At 42.7% G+C, this 19,889-nt stretch overlaps 1 protein-coding gene across 1 annotated transcript in view; it reads right to left on the bottom strand.

Moving 5' to 3' along the window:
• The window catches only part of NMNAT2 (nicotinamide nucleotide adenylyltransferase 2), a 60,796-nt gene that overhangs the window by 13,321 nt on the left and 27,586 nt on the right, over positions 1 to 19,889 (bottom strand). The window contains exons 2-7 of the mRNA XM_035123017.2: positions 16,184 to 16,272; positions 14,681 to 14,748; positions 9,508 to 9,586; positions 4,875 to 5,001; positions 2,607 to 2,687; positions 1,683 to 1,727 (exon numbers count right to left, since the gene is read on the bottom strand). Of these exons, the coding sequence (XP_034978908.1) occupies positions 1,683 to 1,727; positions 2,607 to 2,687; positions 4,875 to 5,001; positions 9,508 to 9,586; positions 14,681 to 14,748; positions 16,184 to 16,272 (489 nt within the window). The remainder of the gene's footprint in view (positions 1 to 1,682; positions 1,728 to 2,606; positions 2,688 to 4,874; positions 5,002 to 9,507; positions 9,587 to 14,680; positions 14,749 to 16,183; positions 16,273 to 19,889) is intronic.

The following is a 19,889-nucleotide window of genomic DNA, read 5'->3' as shown; positions in this document are numbered from 1 at the left end:
TGGACCAGCAGTTGACTTCAACACTGACACAGGACAGCAGTCTATCTTAGGGGACTCGGGGGAAAGGTGGCTGGCGAGAACAGTTACTGCACTCTGTTTCAGTCTTACTAATGGCAGGGTTGGCTTGCAGAATTACACCCATCACCACTTGTCTTGCACTTGGTGTTCCTGTGCTGAATAACCTGATGTGAATTCTCTTACCAATTTGGCTGCTCCAAGGAGGCTCATCTGCTCCATACCTGTCAAGTTCCTGTCAGAGAAATAAGGGACCGGGCCAGAAGTAGCAGACCGGAAGTAGCGCTGCCGCCATTTTAGAACTGGGTGGAGCATGCTCAGAAGTTACTTTTGATGCTGCTTTGCCCAGTTCGAAAATGGCCACCACGCCAGAAGTCGCACTGCAGCCATTTTGGAACTGGGCAGAGCAGCATCAAAAGTCGCTTCTGAGCATGCTCCACCCAGTTCCAAAATGGCCACCGCGCCAGAATAAACCGGGAAAAAACAAAAAATTCATTTTTCAGCTAGGAACAGCTGGAAAAACAGGGATTTCCCGGCGAATACGGGAGACTTGGCAGCTATGATCTGCTCCCTTGGTGACATATCTTTCAGCACCAGGCAAAAACATTCTGCTTCTCTCAGGCCTTTAGTTAATTAAACAATCTATGGCCTTTTAAACAGTGTGTGTGGAGGGGGGGGTATTGTTTTTGTTTGTTATTATGGTATGTGTTTTTGTGTTTTTACATTGTAAACTGCCCTGTGATCTTCAGATGATGGGTGATATAGAAATTTAATAAATAATAATAATAATTTTATCCAATGTACAGTGGTACCTCAGGTTACAAAACGCTTCAGGTTACAAACGCTTCAGGTTACAAACTCCGCTAACCCAGAAATAGGACCTCAGGTTAAGAACTTTGCTTCAGGATGAGAACAGAAATTGTGCTCCAGCGGCGCGGCGGCAGCAGGAGGCCCCATTAGCTAAGGTGGTGCTTCAAGGTTAAGAACAGTTTCAGGTTAAGAACGGACCTCCGGAATGAATTAAGTTTGTAACCAGAGGTGCCACTGTATAAGTTCAGCGGTACACAGTTAATTTTGTATTCAAGGAGGACCCTTTTTTATTTCCACCCAATATAATGGGTGGAATTCAACGCTGTGTAATAGAAGTTCTGATGGTGATAGCCTATCAGCTTGCCAGGAGGAACAAGACCCCCTCCTCTCCCCTGGGCACTTCTCTAGGGGTTCTTTCCAGCCCCTTTCTGAGCCATTTTTTTGGGGGGGGGGCTCCAGGGGGGGAGGTGGGGAAAGTCCCATTTCACAAGTCCCATTTCCCTTGTGCCCGATGGTGAACCATGCCTGATGCATTTTTTGTACATCATTTCGACTAATATGTGCATTTTTTGTACATTATTTCTACAAAAATGGGCATTTTGTACACATTATTTAAATAAAGAACTGCATTGAAAAAATGAAAGAACTCTGGAATTTGAAGATTAAGTGGAAATTAGAAAAGCCCACATTCAAGTGGGAATAGAAGAAATTTATCCCCCATTTCTATTCTCATACCACAAGCAGTTTGATCCTTCAGTATCTCTATCACTTGGTTTGGCTGTATGAAACCTTGAAGAGAAGAACCCCCCACACTTGGAAACGGTACCCACTTTTGCCCATGGATAATGTTTACTTACCAATCTCTTCATATCTCATCACTGTTCCCAAATTTGCATTTTCATCTAGACAAACACGAACAAAAGAAAAGTAAAAAAATATGTCAGGGTTAAGATATCACAGAAGACCAGCAAGCAGGGAGGAACCTGCTGGAAAGAGAGATTCTGTCCGTGAATTCAGAACACTGATTAGAATCATGGAATCGTAAAGCTGGAAGGGACCCAAGGGTCATCTAGTCCAACCCCCTGCAATGCAGGAATCTCAACTAAAGCAAGTTTGTTTAAAGGTAAAGGGACCCCTGACCATTAGGTCCAGTCGTGACTGACTCTGGGGTTGCAGCGCTCGTCTTGTGTTATTGGCTGAGGGAGCCACAGCTTCCAGGTCATGTGGCCAGCATGACAAAGCCGCTTCTGGCAAACCAGAGCAGCACACGGAAACACCACCGCTGGAGTGGTACCTATTTATCTACTTGCACTTTGACGTGCTTTTGAACTGCTAGGTTGGCAGGAGCTGGGACAGAGCAACGGGAGCTCACCCTGTAGCGGGGATTCGAACCACCGACCTTCTGATCGGCAAGCCCTAGGCTCTGTGGTTTAACCCACAGCGCCACCCAGCAAGTTTGTTTAGAACAACCTTAATTAAAGCAAGGTTGTTTAGAATAAAGGGAATGTCATCTATCTTGAGCAAAATTCCAACCAGATGCTCAAGCACTCGGACAGGTTGTGTGACTTCCAGGAAAGAACTCCAGCCTAAAATCAGGAATGTGCTGGGACAGGCATTGCATAAGGCTCTTACCACAAAAGGCTCTTCTCATCTGTTGCACTTTGGTGCAAACCCGCTCACTGCTATGTTGATTGGGGGGGGGCAGGCAAGAATATATTTTTTTCTCAATAGCAGGTCACCACCTCTAACTGGCTGTAAGCAGTTGCATTTCTGGAACATACCCACAAAGGTGAAACGCTCCATCGGTGGACGAACACAGCAAATCCTGCTAAGGCTTTCTCCCACCTTCCCCAAAAACTTTGCTGAAAAAGGCAAGGAGAGAGAGAGAGAGAGGGAGGGAGCTCAGTAGCTAATACAGGGCAACAGCAGCCTTGTGATTCAAAAGGAAACAATATTTGCCTCAATTCAACGGTTCTAGTTATAGGTAGGTGGCCATGTTGGTCTGCCGTCGAAACAAAATAAAAATAAAATAGAAAAATTCCTTCCAGTAGCACATGAAAGTTCATCCCAATGACAAACTTAGTTGGTCTCTAAGGTGCTACTGGAATGAATTTTTCTATGTTTCAATTCAACGGCTTTACCACACCTTTGGAAACAGCCAGGTTTTTTTTGCACATTTTCAAAACTTTGAAATCATTGTTTGTCTCTGAGGGTTTTGGCCAAACTTAGTTTTTTTTTCATCACCACATTTCTTTCCTTGACCTGTATCATAGAGTGAAAAATGCTTATTGCATTTGAGTAAAGAACAGCAGAATGAGATTTAAGCATGAGTAACTGCAGATATGGAATGTTGCTGCTTTGCAACCCAGTCCTCTCCTTGAAAGCAAGTTACACTGATTCAAGCAGAAGTTACTTCTACATAAATTCCACACTGGATTCCAGGCTGATGAACAAACAACGTACTTCACATAAAGATATATGGAACTAAAACCTAGAAGGTGTTTTTTTCTTTTTTAAATGAAGAAATGACAAATAACTTCACAAGCTGAGGAATGGCTGCATGTGTATATGTAGCTAAAGAAAGGATCTGTATTGAAAATAAATAAAATAAAATAAAATACCTTTAATTGAGAATTGCCCTCTTGGCTTGAATTGCAGAGAGAGAAGGTAAGCAGAAAATGACAGGGAAATGATGTGGTTTCGGCTACTGGATGAGCTGGCTGAGCAAAACAAACATCTAGCTCTTGAGGCAAAATGAGAAGCATAAACGATGGCAATTAAGTTATCAATGGGAAATGCCTGTTTACAAGAAGGGAATGTCAGACATGGATTGAGATATGGGCAACTGTCCACGTATTGGTCATGTAGGAAGTATGCTGAAGACTGCCTGATCACAGGGTTGGGGTGATATATACAAAGTGCCTTAAAAGATCATGTATGCTATGACATAGATAATACACCAATACATGAGAAAGCCAACAATTTTGGGGTACTTGCATCCCACCTGAGCACACAATTATTTGTTTTCTCCTTCAAGTGTGCCTCTTCTCTGGGAGCCCAGTCATTGAAAGGACACATTTCCATGCACCTTTCTCCACCAGTCCTTTTCCGGAACAAAATTGCTCTCAGAAATTCCTCTCTGAGGTTCTTGGGATCCCAGCTACAAGCCTACATGGATGATTGTGCAGTTGGAACTCTGCAGGGTGGAAAGCAGCCGGGGAACAGAAAAATGGCCGGTGGGAAATAGTTAAGCGTCCCTCCAGCTTGTTGCTCAGTTACGCAAAACCCCAATCTCCTATGCCTCCTGTTTCATATATATATAAAAAAATGCTGGGACTTTTCTACATACATTTGCATGCAATGTAGAGTCTGATCCTATGCATGTTTACGCATAGGTAAAGGGACCCCTGACCATTAGGTCCAGTCGTGACCGACTCTGGGGTTGCAGCGCTCATCTTGTGTTATTGGCCGAGGGAGCCGGCCTACAGCTTCCAGGTCATGTGGCCAGCATGACAAAGCCGCTTCTGGAGAACCAGAGCAGCACACGGAAACACCATTTACCTTCCCGCTGTAGCGGTACCTATTTATCTACTTGCACTTTGATGTGCTTTCGAACTGCTAGGTGGGCAGGAGTTGGGACCGGACAACGGGAGCTCACCCTGTCGCGGGGATTCAAACCGCCAACCTTCTGATCAGCAAGCCCTAGGCTCTGTGGTTTAACCCACAGCACCACCCGCGCCCCCATGTTTACTCATGGGTAAGTCCTAAATTCAACAGAATTAACTTCTCAATAAAGTGTGTGTAGCATTGTAGCCTTCATTAATTAATAATCTAATTTTAGACCCTGATTCAAAGCTGCATGCAACTAGTCTTGAGCAACTGCAGGTGACCCAAGAGAGCTTGTCCACACTTTGCTTGTCCCGTGCCTAGAAAGCAGAGATCCAAGAGCTTTCCAGGCATGAGTCTGAGCGGTTTCCCATTTGCCCTGCTGTTTCCCCCAGAAATTGGAGTTCCTTTAGAGAACTTGGCTGCCTTCTGCTGGAACCTACCTGCGGTGGGCTTGTTAGAGAGGTTGCTGTTCTGATAGATAGGCTGTGGGGACTCATTCTGAGGCTGCCCAATCACTGGGGTCAATGATGGTGTGTTCACGTTGGAGAGGATGCAGCCAGTCACTCGCTAGAAGAAATGGAGAGTGTCAGTTGGTATTTATGCATTCATTGCTTATACGTCGGCAATCTTAGGGATGTCTATTGGCTGTACTCACCAAGTTATTATTATTATTTTTTGACGTGCAAAATATGCCAATGCTCTCCTGACAAGACCCTGCCCGTGACGAAGTCCACCCCCCTTGGCCACCCAAAAGCAGGGGTGGAGGAACAGCCTCATGTCTGGCTCAAAAGAATCTGGGTTGTTGAAAACATTTTCTTCAGTTCCAGGGCTCTTGCAATTTCTTGGGAAAGGATAGCGGCAGCAAACAGTACCTCATCAATCAAGGTATTTGATTGATCTTTGATCTTTGTGGCAAGAGGGTCTTCAGCACTGGGTTGCTTTTTTGTTCTGCGCCAGTCTTTTTTGGAGCTGCAGGATTTCCAGCCTAAGATCTTGCCACTGACAGCAGCAGCAGCGACCCATAATCTCAGGTTGCAAAAGGCAGGCGGGCAGGCAGCTCAGCTCAGCTCAGCCCAGCCTTGATGAAGAGAGACTGCCAAGGGGTGGAAGTCAGGGTGGGAGATCTGCTGGAGGTGGCCTGTGCCTCCTTCAGTTCTCCTTGCAGGGGTGCTTGCATATCTGAGCACCTCAACTTAGAATGCTCACTCCATCCCTATCCAAATATCTCATGTGCCTGCAAAACCCTTCTATCCTTCATACAATGATAGAATCATAGAATTGTAGAGTTGGAAGGAACCATGAAGGGCCATCTAGTCCAACCCCCTGCAATGGAGGAATCTCAAGTACACCTCCCACCCAAATGTGCTCTTGGTCATTCCCACCAGAGAAGGATCAAAGTACAGAGATTTTGACATCCTCTCCAATGAAGGGGTGGTAAAGCATTATTCACATAGTTCTGCTACTCTTAAAAAGAGCATTGAACAAAGTGGATGTTGGTTTGATACATCAAGGCATTTCTTAAGGAAGAGTCCATATTCAAGACCGTTTAACACAGATTAGTTAAGCCAGGCATCCCCAAACTGCGGCCTTCCAGATGTTTTGGCCTACAACTCCCATGATCCCTAGCCAACAGGACCAGTGGTCAGGCATGATGGGAATTGTAGTCCAAAACATCTGGAGGGCCGAAGTTTGGGGATACCTGAGTTAAGCCTTTGCTGCTGGGAGTTCCCAAGTAGGCAATCTTGCTTGTTAAATTTATGACCCATTGATGGACCCTGAAGATTCTAGGGAAAAGGGAAAAGGGGGAAGGAAGGAGGTATTGATCACTCATGACTGAAATCAGCACAGCTACTCTGTAAAAAAATAATTAATAAATAAATCCTTAAACCAAATTATTTTTTTTATATAAAAAATGCATTCTGAAGTAAGCAGTCTTTCTTTTGGCCACCAGAGGGTACTCAATTCTTTCTTTCCTTCTTTTTGTAGTTGAAGAAACAGAAGATACAAGGCATTGTGCATATAAAATGGTAGGTGAATCTACTGCTTTAGAAATGAATTGCCAACATCAGTGGTGTTGAAAAGCCTGTCACACAGTGTAAAAACTTCACCCGGAAAAAATATGCAAAGATCAGTATGGCGCCCGAGCATCATGCAGTGAGCATGAATCACTCCGGCAGTGTTACCGAATCTCAGGACTAAACCACAGCTCTCCAAAGAGAAGATTGATGCAGCCATTAGGCAGAGTTAGGTGTCATCTCAGGCAGCAGGTGTGTGTGGGGGGGAAGTGAGGTGAGGTGCTGAAAGCCTCTCCTGTGCCCCCTAAGCTAGACTGCTGCTCACAGGCGTTGGGGTGTGTGTGTGTGTGTGCTGTCTCGTTGCCAGTAATGAAGTAAGATTCAACTGTAAGCCTGCCTGACTTCTGTATGTGGAATTGGGGGAACAGCAGGCAGCACCACACTGTTGTTGGGCAGCAAAATGCCTTAGGTTGGCCCAGTTGACAGACTTAGGTTGGCCCTTTGACACTAAGGGAGAGGAAATGGATATATTAGACACAGGGACGGATTTAGGTTTGATGAGGCCCTAAGCTCCTGAAGGGAATGGGGCCCTTGAGATGTCCAGCTGTCCTTTGTCAACAATAAATTGTCGCTGTTTTTTGTGTTGAATATATGCTATATGGTAATTTAGGGACCCAATAGGTATCTAAAGCCATTTGCCCATAACAAAATATGTATTTTATCAAAGTAATTGTTGAACTGAATATACTTAAGAAGAAATATATTAATAGTGAAATACAATTAAGAAGTATATTAATAATATTAGTTACATCATAGGAGCCTACACAACACCAAACACTGTTGCTTAATGTAGGTTTTATTTTATTTGTTTTTTGTATTATATTTTGGAAATGTACATCCAGGTTCCCCCCCCCCCTTTATTTTATTTTAATTTTTTGGTCCCCCAAGAGCATGGGACCTAAGCATTAGCTTGTTTAGCTTATACGTAAATCTGGCACTGATTAGACAAAGCTCTTCCATAAGGATTCATGGATGTTAATAGGCTGCACTCATTGGTTGTGGGAGCCTTTTCATACATTTCCTGGAGTGTTGGTAAATGTATAGGGCTTCTTCTATTGAAGGACAGGTAAGAAGGAAAGGAAGTCAATTATAAAAAGTCAACAATTTGGGGCAAAATGCCAACTTGAAATTGGCTTTTAGAAATTTCACCTGTGATCTGAATACAACAAATCCTTTTGCCGCTAGACTGCCTTCCCCCAGTGCAGTGCTCAATCTATAAGTGCTCAAAGATTATACAGCAAATGCATTTGTTTATATATAGGTGCACAGGCTCCAATTGCAGCAGATGCCCATTTTGAAAATGGCTCAAAACATCCTTATAAATGATTCCTGGCAGGTGAAGCATTGCATTTGGTGCCCTCTCCCTCTCTGGTGCATTCCATTAGGCTTGGCATTCTTGGCTGCCTGCTCCCGTTCCCCCACTTCCTTGCCAGGACTAGATCGATGAACAGAAGAAAGGTGTTTAGAATTATTTTCTTCAGCATCAATTCTAAGAGCTAAAGCAGCACACCAGAGCAGAGTCTTTGTCATTAAGAACTGGTTGGAAGCATGTGAAATGGCACTGGGTGGTTGGTCCGGGTATTTTAAGGAGAAGTTTCATACCACTTTAGTCATGCAGTTTTGGGAGACACCTATTTCCCTCACAGAGCTACAATTTCCAGAAGAGGGAGAGAGATTTATTGTGCACATGACCAGGTTCCCAGACTACTGCTGTCATGTTGCAGTATTCCTTCCCCTGTCCTGCTACTGCCATGTTACTCAGAGCTAAGACTAGATTTAGCCTAACTTTCCATCCACACCTGAGCCTGTGGTTTATCTCACTCCAGACAAACCATGAGCTCTCTGTAACCAATGTTTGCTCTTGATTTACTGCTCACTGGTGTGTGAGGTACGGATATAATATGAAGCCAAACCATGGTGCAGCCCTGGGTAGCACGGCAGCAGCAGTACACGGGAAGGATGCTGAAGAAAGCCAGTCACTATCTTCAGTCTGGGAACCTGCTGCCTGGCTGGTTTGTGCTAAGTCATGGATTGGATTGGCATTATTTCCAAACTGTTAATATGAGCTGGGTTTCCCCCAGTAATGAAGCATTCCTGCAAAGTGTCCCAATTTGGCTGGAAGAAGGTAATTTTGGGAACTGCCTCTCACAACTTTGCTAGTGCATGCAAAATAATAAGCACTGACATTTTGCAAGTGACAGTAAGAACAGTCTAGTAAAAAATGTGTGTGAAATTTAGCTACCAGCTACCCTTGCTTCGGGCTCTTTTTTGTCACTTCGTTTTCTACTCTTTATCATCAGTTCAGCTTCCTTACCTCTGGGTACCCTGTACTTTAGCATACCCTGGCATTTCTTCCCAGTACTGAGAACTCCTTTGTGTAAACATCTTAATCCCAGCCAGACTGTTCCTTCACTTACTAAAACGGCTTTGTTTTCTGGCAAACTGAACATGTGGAAGGAACTATGCTGGTTCAACCACTCAGGATCAGAGGCTTCACTGCCACCATTGCAATACAATATAGCTGCATTTATGCCAGCTGAATGCTTATAGGGAACACATATAGGAAAGTACTAAGGTTTCGGGGTTTGCTTGTTTGGCCAGTACTGAATATACTACAATTTTGCCAGGCATTCCCAAGTGCTTTCAAGCCCAAGGGCTAGAAACTTTCCTTCTTTCTCTTTAGTTCTTTCTTTTACAAGAAAGCTAAAATTCTCTGGGTACTGAACTTTTATGTCTAATGAAACATTCTGTGTTTGTGCAGAATTATGTAACATTGCCTAGGAATCCATTCAACTTGCAGCAGTAGCAGCAATGAAATGAAATTAGATATCTACATCAGACAAAGAACACCTCAACGTACTAATAATTTGTGATTAAAGTAAAAATGGAAAGTGAAGCCACGATACCTAAGTCTATATTTAAAACAAATCCCCTCACCTCTTCAGCTGCCTGCCCCGGTTCCCCCAGCCTCCACTATCTTTTTTAGCAATCAACTCACTTTCATCAGATCCCGGTGATGTTCCAGTACACTGCAGGTGGTCTGCCAAGTATCCTGATAACATTCCCAGGGGTCCACTCTACAGGGAGGAAAAGGAAAAGAAAGGGTGCCTTGACAATCACAAATCATGATAATTGGTTATTTTAATTTAATGTACCACAGTGGAAATATATCAACTGCTTGTCCGTTTACAAATATTCATTTATTATAGTTGGACCGAGAGATTCCCACTGGTCTCCCACCCAGATTATTGATTAGGTCCACACTCGGGTAGCTTTGGGAGTTTCTGAAATGCTTGGCCACTTCTGCAAGGCTTCATGGTGGTTAAAATGCTTCATTTTCATCTAATGCACACACAGCCGTACTAACTTTAAAAACTGTATCAGGGGAGACAGGGATATATCAATCAGCTGTATTGTTTTCTCTACTCTCCAATTTATTGCTGTTTATTAAATACAGCATAAATTTCAGGTGTCATCTCTACTCCCGTCAAGTAATTAATCAGAGGGTGACAGTCCAAGGAGTCTTAGAAGGAATCTATGCCTTTGTTTTGGGCTTTACTGCCCTGGCTTTCAAATTCCTTAACTTTCACTTTTGTGAAATATATATATATTTCCCAGTTACTTAGACCTGCAGCATTCAACCCTTCCAGGTTCAGAGTGATTAGCCTTTAATCCCATCCATTAAAATACAATTCCCATCAGTCTCAGACAGCACGGCCAATGATATTAATGTTTACTAGTGTATATTTATGTGGATCTATCCTTCTTTTCTCTCCCTCTGACAGAAAAAGGACTTTCAGCATGCAACATGAATGGTATCAATTTATCTCATGATTTTTAAATTCATGAAAAATGAGTTAACAGCAAAATATTTAGAATGTTCTTAATGAAAACAAAATGCAGGCTTAAAAATAATTAATTGCAGCAAAAAGGACCACTGGATTCCCAGCAATTAATACCATTAATTGCATATAATCCTTTTGTGCAAGTGTCCCAAATTTCAGCTAACTGCAGCTCAGAGATGAATAAGGGCAGATGACTTGGGGCTTGACACTGCAGCTCTGCCCATCACCTGCCAGGCACATTAGCCAATGGTGCGAATAAAATGCTTCCTGTGGGTGCACCACATTCCAGAAAGACAACTCCTAAGTGGATGAGCAGACCTGACAGCAAGCTGGAACGTAGAAGGACGGACTCTGCACAGGACTGTTCTGCTAACAGGCTACTTGACAGGAGTAATATCTGTCAACCAAAGCCAGCCTCTTACCAAGTATGAAACAGAATGAAATGGCGAGGCACAAAGAATACTGTTCAGCAACCGGAAGCCCTTGGACCAAACCAGACTACCAGAGAGATGCTACATGTTCCCACCTCTGGGAGGAGCCAACTGAACTCAGAGGCAAGAGAGAAGATGAGAGGCAATGACAGTAGAGACATCATGTTGGGTTGCAGCTGTAAAAGGTAACAGAAGGGATGGCACTGGGGTATTTTCCACAGAAGAAAAGGCTAAAACAGGTGGGGATTGGGAAAACTGCAAAGTGGGGACATGGCAAAAGTTTATGCAACTGAATGATTTAAGAGAGATGATGATTTGGATTTCTCTCTGATAAGGACCCAGGATCACCCAGTGAAATTCACTTGCACCAACAATGCCAAATGATTTCACGCAATCAAGACTCACTTACAGAATTCATGATGCCCGCTATCTTAGATGGAAACCAAAATGTCAATATCCTATTTTGCATCCTCTTTTTATATGGTACTACACTGACATCTTTCCAAAATCTTTCCATAAAGTTCCACACCAAAGGCTAGGCATAGCAGCCATGGGATAAGTGGACAGACAAATCCTCTTATGGTTCAGTAGCTGGCTAAAGCAAGGAGGTGAGAAGAGGAGAATGGTCAGTTCTCCCATTGGAGGGGTGTAAGAAGGGGGTTCCCCCAAGGAGAAGCATTGAGACATGTGCTGCTTAACTTCTTCTTAAAAGACCTGGAATTAGGAGCAAACAGTGGGTTGGCCAAGTATGGATGTGGATGTCCCTAAATGGTTCAGGGTGGTAAAAACAAAAGAAAGCAATGGTCAGGGATGATGAGAGCTGTAGTTCAGTGGCACCAGGAGGGTCACAAGTTAGCCACCCCTGCCTTGGCCTTTTATTTTATATTTCCCTATGCCTCTCAAAGTATATTTAATCAACTCCTGTAATTGCTTCTCCCCCTCCTTTCACAATTATGGTAGCTCATATCCTATTCTCCTCCAAATCGCGTATTTCTTTCATTCTTCCAACCTGTTCATTTTACATTTTCTTTTTCCTCCAACAACAGCCTTCCTCTCTTATACCCTCCCTTCCTGATACCAAATATTTATTTATTTTAACCCCTGGTTTAAAGCAGGAGAGAAATTGGAACGAAGAAGCAGCATTACAGGAGGAGAGTTTAACCCTTTCCTCCTATATCATCTCCGTGAAACTCCATTCTACCGCCAAACCTGCTGTTTGTCCCACAGTGGAAAACATATGGGCACAAGCATCTCATCTAGCTTGACCCTAAAAGGCAGTTGCAGCAGCCCCCTAAAGTGGCAAAACGCCAGTTCCAACCCCACTCTACCTGAAACCCAGCAGGTCTCCTCGCTTACATATCTCAGGGCCTGGGCTTTTTCAGGATGTGGGAGCGCATTGCAAAAGAATGCCAAAATTCCTAAGCTCCTCTACATCCAACTCAGATTGGAAAGGAAGGAAGGAAGCATCAAAATCTCATAGGCTGAGCCAGCAGCATAAAGGTCTTAATTGAAAACTTAATGAGCTACTAAATTGGGCTGTTTCTCAAACATTTTCTTAGCAGCTGAACTTTCTTTTCTTATACTCTTCACCTGAGGTTTTCAGAGTTGTGAACTTGCTAATTAAGACACTCTCAGCAATAATACTGTAACGGCTCATTCATGCAGAATAGGCTATCTCAAGGTAACAGAAGGGATGGAAAAGAGGTTAGCTCAAGTTAACTCACCCCAGGTGAGGTACTGGGGCACTTTCATTACTGGATAATAAAGCAACTGGGTTAGGTTTGCAGAAATTGCAACTAAACAAGCCAAACTCTGCTGCTGACCAGTCATAGATCACAGACTGCCAAGGACTCAATAGATATCCTAGTTTTGCTACCTACCAACAACTGCAACACGGGATGGGGATGCAAAGCACCGAGCAGGTCCTGGTGGTGCGTGGCTAGTGAGGAACACTGGGTTGGGAAATGCAGCACTAGATTTTCTTAACAATGTAAAATTAAAGAACAGTGAAATATAAAGAAAGGGCTTAGTAATCTGTGAATGCTCCTGAAGGAGCTGGACTACCTCAGGGAGAGGCATGTAAATTAGAAATTTGGTCCTTAGTGCAGGGATGAAAAGCCTGCCTGGATGTTGCAAGACTGCTGGCCAGAGCTTCTGGGAGTTTGAATCCAGCAGCATTTGCAAGGCCATAGGTTGCCCACCATGGAGCTAGTGGCTCAACATTTAGCATTCTTAATTTGAATTGACCTTTACTAGGTGGGCTGCTCCAGTTCCTGGAGAGCTTAGAGGTGAGCAGTTCCCAAAAGCATTTCACCACAAACCACATGAGAATCTTTGGGGGCTTCGATGGACCACTTAATGGTTTTTCTGCCTGCTGTGCAATTGTAGTGTGCTGTGCCAGATGTTGTATGATTCTTAATTATATTTCCGCCCTCTTTTTATATATTGCAGGAATGTCCAACAGGTAGATTGTGATCTACTGGTAGATCACTGGATGTCTGTGGTAGATCACTGGTAGATCATTGGCACCCCCCAAAGAAGCTGAACAATTGTGGCTCCCCTTTAAAAAGCTCAACATTTTACCTCCTTCCTAAAAAAAGCTCAACAACTTTGACCTGAACCCCAAAAAAGGGTGTAGATAACTGCCAGTTTTTAACTCTGTGAGTAGATTGCAGTCTCTTGGGAGTTGGCCACCCCTGATATATTGTATTTTATTGCATCACAACTTGAATTCTATAGAATTTAGAATAGAATAGAATAAAATAAAATAAATAAAAACACTAAAAATACAATTAAAATATCAACATAAAATTAAATACAATGGATGTGCTATCTCCCTTCAACCACAAATCTACACACATGTTGCAGACCATCTGCCTTAAACTCAGGTTCCACTGTACTGGCAAAAAATTAGAAAATATCCCCACAAAAGAAGATTGGTTAAATAAATTATGTGATTACATAGAACTGGCAAAGTTAACAGCTGCCATAAGACACCAGACAAATCAGAAACTAAGGAGTGAATTGGCAATGTTTGAAGACTATGTGAAAAAACTCTGGTCTAAAGATAACATGCTAATATGCATAAATTAAGTATGTAAAGCTGAAATAGATAGACTTAATATATTAGGAATACCAGGGATAAGATATGAAAGATGCAATATTAAAAAGACTGTAAAAATAAAGAATATTGAGCTCTGGGGGAGGGAAGCCACAGGGGGAATTTGTATATATCTTTTTGTTTTTTCCTTCTGTTATTATTTTAACTTTTATGTTAATTTTTACTTTTGTGTGTGTGTTTTTAAGCAAGAAAAAATGAGTGGCAATTTTGTTTTCCATACTAGCTAATAAGTGTTTTCCAACAGCTACAGGTGCTTTGTCTCCCTTGCTGGCCAATCTTGGCCTTGATGTAGGAACATGGATCTGAATGTATAATATTCTATTTGATCCTTATAGATCTGTGATCTCTTGCTCTGGCCATTCCAAGTCTAACCTAAAGCCAAAAGTTTTTGATTTGCCTGCCAGAAAATGCTTGCAGAATGATGAATTGAGATCATCTGTAACACATGGTGCTGGAGGAGAGTCTTGAGAGTCCCATGGACTGCAAGAAGATCAAACCTATCCATTCTGAAGGAAATCAGCCCTGAGTGCTCACTGGAAGGACAGATCGTGAAGCTGAGGCTCCAGTACTTTGGCCACCTCATAAGAAGAGAAGACTCCCTGGAAAAGACCCTGATGTTGGGAAAGATTGAGGGCACAAGGAGAAGGGGACAACCAAGGATGAGATGGCTGGACAGTGTCCTCGAAGCTACGAACATGAGTCTGACCAAACTGCGGGAGGCAGTGGAAGACAGGACATTGCAGATAGCATGCTTTATGTGGTACCCCATCATACCTTATCCAGTCAGAGGACTGAACAGCTAGTTGGCACATTGTCAGGCGATGTCGGCTGGAGACCAGACCCTGTGAAGAACATAAGGTTGTCAGCAGAAGAAGTGGAGGGAGATTCCACAGCACTGGGCTTTTCTAAAGTTAAATATGTCTTCACTTAAGTGGTTCACTAGACTTGGGCCTGGAAGTCATTGCGGCATTAATGGGTAAGAGTCAGACTGGGGAGACCTGGATTAGCCATTAAGTTCCCATTAGTCATTAAGTTCACTGAGCAGTAGGCAGAGCTACTGTACTTCACAGAGTTGTTCCACACAAGCAGCTCCTGGATCTTTTGTAGGGTATTAATTTGGTGGTATCTGTCTGTCTTGAGAGACAATGGAGTGCACCTCCAAGGGTGAAGTCAAACTGCTAGAAAATCACAGCACCTGCTGTGGCTGTAGAGACTGGCAACTCAGAGCCGCTGCCTCCTGCGTTTTTGCCTCCTCACCAGGGCACATGTCTGGGTTTTGTGTATGGAGGTCCTGGGCTGCCCAGCCAACAAGACCCGTCCCCCACTCAGGCTCACTGATGTGGTCCAAGGGAAACCAGAGCAATGCGTTTGGCACCAGCTTGGCTGCAGGAGTTGCTGGAAGGAGGGGTACAGGACACCCTCCAACCATCTTAAGAGACTCCACTCTGGATTTGTGTAGGAGCTACTCCATAACCTTTTCTTCTCCCAAAGATGTCCCTCAAGGCAGCAGGTACAGATTTTTCCTCAGGGTTTACTCTGAAAGACTTTCTCATGAATGAGTATAGGCACAGAGGTTTAGGATCAGAGTTTTCCTTCTCCTAGATGGGCAACCTTCCCAGGTTGACAAGCCCCATCTGTAGCTAAATTTAAATTTAGCAATGAACTATATTTCAAAAATATGAAGTTGCCTTCTACTGAGTCACTACTTATACATTTTCCTATGGTATAGGAAACTCTCTCAGCTAGGGCTACTGCAGGGTGTTTGTATGAATCCTGCATACTAATATGGTAGTGTGCCAAATTCTGTTTCAAAGGATGGCCATAAAACAAAAACAAAAAAATGCACACGATGTACATGAGCAATTGATAACAGGATTATCTGGTCCATAAAGCCGCCACCTTCACTCCATCTCACTCTAGAGGGTTCTAGTATCAGCTGTGATCAGCTCTTTCCCACTCTGTTCATAGCCTTATCACAACATCACTTCTGCGCAAGGACAGCCCTATTTTACCTCACAGGGAATCTGTACTTTTAACAGCCTCATGACAGGCCGATGTTCAGCAGGTACAGCATCTCACTGCTGCATCTCTGTGACAAAAAGTGTTGCAACTGTTGAGAATTTCTCTCTGTTTTACCACCGTTGCAAAAGGAAAAAGGTGGCACTTATTCAGCTAGAAACCTTAGGAACTGCTTGTGGGTGCCACTCGCATTCCTCATGAATGGATATTATGTTGGCAGCATCACAAACATTGGAAAGAATAAAGGGGTTTACTCACCTGCTTCCCGTAGGAGTCATGTACAGGTGAGACAATTCCACCAATGACAATGAACCTTCCTGTCTTGTGCAGATAATCCCGGGCTCTTTCTAGTAGAAAGGAAAAGGGGGCAGGGGGAGAGAGAGAGAAAAGAGTATTTAAATTGTTTTCAACAGATATGAAAAGCAGGCCAAACCAGTCCAAATAGGTGTGCTCAGGGGACTGCAACACTTTTAAAAAACAATGGATCTCAAAATCTGCACAAAAGCCATCAATGAATTCTTCCTTGTTCCCTAGGACCCACCTGCATGCAGCAATAAGGAATCTCTCTGCCATCTTTATCTCTGTAAGATAAATTACTTAAATCAAGGAAACTCTTTATTTACTGTGTTTGCAGTTAAACAACTGCAAGATAAAACCTATTTTGAAAAGAAGCTACTTTTGTCATTTACAGATATTAGTTTACAGATATCTGTCATTTACAGATATTAGTTTACAGATATTAGTGATATTACAGTATCTTGTATCGATTGCAGTAGTAATTGAATCACCACCTTGTTCACTGTTTTATTGTTAATTTCCCCAATTAAGCAAGGCAATATTGGTAGCTCTAAAGTCATTGTGCCCATTGCAATGGCAGGCATGTTGAATTTTTAAACTTACAACTTTTTAGCACTCCTCATTTTTGGAATTTGAAACATGACTTTGGAATTCAAAAGATAATTTGATTAAATTAATAAAAGTTAGTTTTGCTTGGTAAGTAAAAGATGTGTAAAATTGCATAGAAATATTTTAAACAGATTGCCAAGTACTTGCAATTGTTGTCGCTATTATTAATTATTATTATTTCACATTACCCAACATTTTCAAAGGTAAAAAAAATAAAATTATTTGGTTTCCCAAAAGCAGTTTATGTGCTTCTTCCTCAAACACAGACTTGCCAAGTTAAGTGTTGCCCAATCACAAAGTAATAGCAGATTTTGAGTGGCCCTTTTTGCCATCTCTCTCTCTCTGTTGCAGTATGACTAACAATCCTGAATCCCCAAGTACCCTGTGATTATATCTAGCCCTATACCTTCAGGGAGCACGGCATTTGCGTGTGGAGACCTTTTAACCACCACCACCACCCTGAAATAAATTCAAAATTTTGGTTTGGTTTTTGGCAGAATTTAGGCCACAACTTTATTGATTACAATCAAATGAGTGGTTGCATAGCCTCTGGTTCAACGAGCTCCCTGCACCCTTGCACCAACCATGGGTCAGCCTTGGGTGAACACCTGGGACAGTGGCAAGCAGGAGCCCTGCTAGGCCTCCACCTAGATGTCCCCTGGACTCAGGCTCCAGGCACAACCCCTCACAGGGTAGACCAACCATGAGTCCGTGGATTCCTTCTTAAAGGAATACCCAACGCATAGGGATGGCTAGGCATCCTGCCACCTCTATCACCTGAACCAGAGCCTATCCGCAACCTTACAAGTTGTGACGATTTGCTATGCCGCAGGCAAAAATCCAAATGGCACCAGCCAATTAGCCAAGTGGGGGAAATTCCTGCCATGCCCCTGTCCCAACGACAGGCGACACACAATGGCATAGCAAGCCCTAAAATAGGGAGAGGTGGGCTGGTGTTCCGATGCACAGAGCCCCAAAAAGGAAGCTCAGGGAGACATGCATCGGGTTAAATAGTGGTCCCTTGATTGCTTTGACTGGCGTCCCTCCTGCCCAATTGCTCCCGAGATCGAGGGACCACCAATAGGGTGTTGTGGCTATCCAAACGTTCCCACCCACAACACAGGGTCTGGTTGCCAGGTCCCACCACAACACATGCCCCCTTGTTAGGGAGGACCCAATTTCTACAAACAAAGATAAATGTGCAAATAATAATATTAATAATAATTTATTTATACCCTGGGCACTCTGGGGGGCTTCCAATAGAGATAAAAATACATTAAAACATCAGTTTTAATTTAAATGTATGTTATATGTAAATTAAATAGCAACTGAGTGACGTATTGTCCAGTTGGACTTCTAAAGCTGGTAAAATCATGCCAGACACTCCTTTGCATTCTTCTGCTGACTCAATTATCACATTAAAGGAATGTCTGTGCACTTTAAAACAAAACAAAACCACAAAGCCTTATCCTACTGACACAGTTTTCTTAGTAGCAAATATAGGCCAGGCATCACAACTATGATGGGACAAAACTGCATAATATACTTTGCTTTGCAAAAATTCAAGAAGCACCAATATATGATGGTAATTTTCAAACCAAAAGGAGAAGAACAATTGAAGCTGCAGGGGCAAAGCCAGGGGAATAATAGAATCATAGAATCCTAGAGTTGGAAGAGACCACAAGGGCCATCCAGTCCAACCCCCTGCCAAGCAGGAAACACCATCAAAGCATTCTTGATATATGCCTGTCAAGCCTCTGCTTAAAGACCTCCAAAGAAGGAGCCTCCACCACACTCCTTGGCAGCAAATTCCACTGAAGCTTCATAGGAGTCAAAAATATTCTTTACTTGATTAACTGGTTAGTTGATTAATTGGTTAATCAATGTTATTCATCTTTTTCATAAAAGTTATATGCTGCTTGGTAGTAAAAAATGAGTGAACCTCAAAGCAGTTTAATTAAAAACTCTTCATCAACAAAATACTGCCCTTGATTAAATTGGGCAGATCTTCTATATATATATATATATATATATATATATATATATAAATGTAAAAATCGTGAAACTGCGTTTTCCACTTTTCTCCATAACCGCTTGACCGATTGTCCTGAAATTTTGACAGAACAATCCAGGCCACTCCCCGAGCGTTGGGGACAAAAATCCGAATAGAGGGCAGGGATACGTAATGGGTCAGAACAGGGTGGAGGGAGACACAGGGATGAAACCTGCCCTCTCCACAGTATCTCACCTCGGCTCAGGGGGACTCTGAGGCTCAGGGGGATCTGAAGGGGGGCTATTACTCTCCATTTCACAGACTAACGCACATCAACGCGTGCAGGGCCAGCTAGTTTTTTAAATAAAAATGTTTTATTTGATCAGGTGATGGCCCTATGTTGGAGATGTAACCGGGAAATAGGAACATTGATCCACATATGGTGGAGATGCGAGAAGGTCAAGAAGTTCTGGAATGTGATGCATGAAGAATTAAAGATGATATTGAAAATTACATTAAACAAACACCCAGAAACATATCTTTTGGGATTGTTAGATAAGGAAATACCACAAGAAAAAAAAGGAAAATCTTTTTATATGCAAGTACAGCTGCGAGAATGGTGATAGCGGCAAAATGGAAACAAGAAAAATTACCAACAAAAGAGGAGTGGATCTGTAAAGTAAATGAATACCTATTATTGGCAAAATTAACCGCAATAAGAAGAAACCAATCTAACCAAAAATTGAAAAACAAATGGAAATGTTTTGATGCTTATATGGTAAAACATTGCTCAGAAAAACACACACGCTGTTATGTCTAGATTAAAATGTGAAGTGTGAGGTAGATTACAAAATAGAAGGTTAAAAATGAAAATTCAAATTTAAGAGTAAGAATTGAGAATACGGAATGCAAGGAATGAAATATGTTCAGTTAAATATAAGGAAGTCTAGCAGGGGTGGAGGGAAGGGTGGTGTAAAGGGTGGAGGGGAGGTGGTGGGATTAACAATGCCATATTAGCTTGTTCGCATATATCTTGCATTTCGGAAATTTATGATTTGTACTGAT

This window comes from Zootoca vivipara, chromosome 7 (genome assembly GCF_963506605.1).
Source record: "Zootoca vivipara chromosome 7, rZooViv1.1, whole genome shotgun sequence".
NCBI lineage: Eukaryota > Metazoa > Chordata > Lepidosauria > Squamata > Lacertidae > Zootoca > Zootoca vivipara.
Note: the sequence above shows the minus strand (reverse complement) of the source record. Positions and strands in the feature narration are given on the sequence as shown.